Source organism: Physcomitrium patens, chromosome 13 (genome assembly GCF_059467195.1).
Source record: "Physcomitrium patens ecotype Gransden chromosome 13, ASM5946719v1, whole genome shotgun sequence".
NCBI classification, from domain to species: domain Eukaryota; kingdom Viridiplantae; phylum Streptophyta; class Bryopsida; order Funariales; family Funariaceae; genus Physcomitrium; species Physcomitrium patens.
The window spans coordinates 11,927,673-11,931,319 of NC_143422.1; the positions used below are offsets into that span (position 1 = coordinate 11,927,673).

At 43.8% G+C, this 3,647-nt stretch overlaps 1 protein-coding gene across 1 annotated transcript; it reads left to right on the forward strand.

Annotated features, from left to right (window-relative positions):
- The first annotated feature begins 2,230 nt into the window (after positions 1 to 2,230).
- Positions 2,231 to 3,315, forward strand: LOC149987961 (ribulose bisphosphate carboxylase small subunit, chloroplastic-like). The gene is made up of 3 exons (XM_090255077.1): positions 2,231 to 2,488; positions 2,612 to 2,743; positions 2,895 to 3,315. Exons 1-3 carry the CDS (start codon positions 2,300 to 2,302, stop codon positions 3,126 to 3,128), a joined length of 555 nt encoding a protein of 184 aa, XP_090111203.1. The 5' UTR covers positions 2,231 to 2,299; the 3' UTR covers positions 3,129 to 3,315.
- Positions 3,316 to 3,647: the final 332 nt, after the last annotated feature.

The following is a 3,647-nucleotide window of genomic DNA, read 5'->3' on the forward strand; positions in this document are numbered from 1 at the left end:
ATGAATTAGATATTTTCGAAACATATATAAAATCTTATAGATGTAATAAACTTTGGAGTAAAAATTTTATTCTTTTAAATCGATGTTTAATAATTTGATATTCATAGTAACATGATTTAGTAGTAACACCTTTTAATCCATGTCCAATACAAGTCCTTAAACATTTACATTAAAACTATACTTACAAGATGACATTATTAAACTAAAAAAATATGCATGTAAGATAATTCCAATTAGAATCTATAAATTTCTTATTATAATTTTTTAAAAACAAAGTACCAAAATATTATTATTTTAATATCCTCTAAGTTAAATCCATATATTAAGTAGAAACAATTATTCTAATAAATAATGATAAAAATTAGACATCTTGCAATAAAATTTCTTTTTAAAAATAGATACATAACATGAAAAATATCCCATAAATAGCTAACACCATCAAAACATTTGACCAAATATGCACTTTTAGATGTGTCAAGACAAAAAGAAATATTTGCAAGATTTTGGAGTATCTAAACTAATGTTTGTCCTCTTTGCACTATGAGTAGGATTTCTTTTATTTTGTTTAGTGAAAAGATACATTGCAATTTGTTTTCATAATAAAAACTATACTAATGAAATAGTGCTAAAAATAACAAGATTAAAAAAACATAACCCTTCTTACAACCTTAAATCCTTCTAATTAGACTACCTCAAAGTTGTGCCATTTAGCACAAAAACCATTCTTTTAAATCTACTTAACCCTCCAATTTCCAATGAGCTTCATGTGCATACACAAGCATGCTTTCTTTCTTTCTTTCTTGAAGAAAACTTATCTGAACAAACGTTAATACTCTACTTGTTGATGAAAGTGGAACTTTGACCACATACAGGCTTGGTGATGTACTTTGTATATCTCCTCACAGTTAGTCTGGTGCAATCCAACCATGCACATAGAATATGAATGGGGACATGCTTCCAGCCACTCGGGTGTGCAGAAAACTTGACAAGCGAGATTCAAGCAACGGCGACTACGACGCCGATCACGCAATACAAAGCATTGTTAGTATGTGATAAACCAGAGAAAGAGATCGAGTATGTGCACACAAAAACACACAGATCCACAGGTATTGTCTACGGCGCCACCACCATCCGTCAAAGCTACCATCTCGTCGAGGAAGAATGGTATTTCTAAAACTAGCAATACAACCGCTGATGGAAACAACCGAAAGCTATGTCATTGGAGAGGGCGCACGAGTTCATGGAATACACAGTGAGAAGAGATAAAGAAATAAAATAATATAAAATACAAGTGTGCATCAGCAAGACATGGCCGAAATCTAACAACTGTCTGCACATGCTGTGGTGGGTTGTATCCACGCGCTGGAGGAAGTAACTTTCCTACATGCACAGAAAAACATTTTCAGATTAGAAAGCTCTTCTGTTCTAGCTAATCTCTAGTACCAAGCTCAGACGTGTAGCCGACGAAGCCAATAGCAGCTGGGTATGCTAGTCACTGATTCTGAAGCGGCCGGTGTGTCGATTGCGATGTATCTCAGTTCGGCGAAGGCCTGTGTCTGGAACATGGGAAGAGGGTCTTCTTGCACTCGTCAATCTCTCACAGCAACTGGGCAGGGTTGTATCCGAACGTGGAAAACGCAGCAACCGTTGTTGAACCAAAGGATGGTATTTTTCTCCGAGAAAAACGCCGTGGCTTATCTGGTGTAGACGATCCCTAATCCGGACATGACCGCCGCTGTGCAGGTGTTGGGGAACCACAATGCGCAAGAGATGCGAGAGATGGAGGAGTGCAAGAAGTACGACTGCGAAGCTACATGCTTCATCGAGCAATGAAGTCTGGGTTTTCTCCAACTTCCGCATACACACACTTTTCTCGACGACATCCGTTTCAAGGTACGCATCGGGAAACTGACGATTCTCTGCACTGGTGTTCAGACTCTCCGGAGAGGCGGCGTCATGTTCTGAGCTCTTTTTCGATAAGGTGCTGTTGAAGTCCAGAATAATGGGGTCTGGATTATCCTCTGGACGGCTCCGCTTCTGGTCGAAAAAAATTTCATCCCAAAAAGGACTTATCTGTTGACTGAAAATGTTTAATTGTGGTGAGGATTGCATGCAGCGACGTCGTAAAGATAGGGTGACAAGGAGCGTTCCAGAGCTCAGCTCGGGGCATGCCCCGGCACTCCCTAGCATATAAACATACCGGGTGGAATTTGTACCCACCAGGTCTTGCTCGGTGTCCCCTGTGCCCAAGCTGTTGGCTGCATTGCCCTTGCGATTCGAGTGTGGAGAGATTTTAGCAATGGCCTCCGCTGTGGCTTCAACCGTTGTGGCTCCTGTCTCTGTGACTGTGGCGTCATCATCTGTGGCCGCCTCTCGCGAGTCTTCCTCCGTCAAGGCTTTTTCTGGACTGAAGTCAGCGACCCTTTTCACTTCAAAATCCCAGCAATTGAGCTCCGTCCAGAACGGCAGCCGCGTGCAATGCATGCAAGTGAGTCTCTGTCGTCCCTTAATCGAACATATTCGGGGTCGTACTAGTCGATTTCCACGAGATGAGACCTGATGATTAGACATCCGGAAATTTTAAGAGTTGTACGATTTTGTGATTGCGCAGGTGTGGAACCCCATCGGGCAGCCCAAGTTCGAGACCTTCTCGTACCTGCCCCCGCTGAGCGATGACCAGATCGCGAGGCAGGTGGATTACATGATCCAGCAGAACTTGATTCCCTGCATCGAGTTCGACACGGTAAGTCGGTGTTCTTCCCGGCGTCCCACGAGTAGACAGTAGTATTGTCGAAGGCAGAGGCATTGGTATGTGGTCGTCCGGAGTGGGTTCCGCGGGCATCGAGGTCACGGTGCAAATGTGGTCTGATGACGCGCTGGGGTGACTTGTCCAGGTCGGAGCCGTGAGCCGCACCAACTTCTCGGGGTCGGGCTCGTCGGGCTACTACGACGGGCGGTACTGGACCATGTGGAAGTTGCCCATGTTCGGGTGCACCGACTCTTCGCAGGTGCTGCGGGAGATCCAGGAGTGCAAGACGTCGTACCCTAGCTGCTGGGTCCGCGTGCTGGGCTTCGACAGCAAGAAGCAGGTGCAGATCTGCGGGTTCTTGGTCGCCAGGCCCAACTAGGGAACGAATTTGTCGAGCTCTCTGGTTCTGGGTCGGGTAGCAGTAGCTTTGATGGTGAGGCACTGACAGTCAGTCGCTCACACGGCAAAGTAGCCTGGATGTGCTTCGCAACGAACTCTTGTATTTGAGTATGTGAGTTCACTTTGAACATCCCAGAAGCAAAAGAATGGGTTTTTTCATGTTTGAAGTTTATTTTGTATAGTTGTGTTGAGCCGCGACTTCTATCTGTCACTTGGCTTGATATTCTGAGTTTCTCCGATACGAATAGCGAAGTCCACTTGAACATCTGTAACGGCAGCAATTGCGTCAGGTCAATCCTCTCAGATTCTTTCGGTGCTTTTGTCGTAAACTAGCTTGATTGTTGCCCATTAAGCTTGGTTGCTTTTCGTGAGAAAGCATGAAACTTCTATGACGAAACCCGGTTGATTGTAATGTAACTAGTTTGATTGTAGTTTGAATTTGGTAATTGCGTTGTATGATACATAATGAAAGTTTCATGATGAGGGCTCTTTGTTGGTA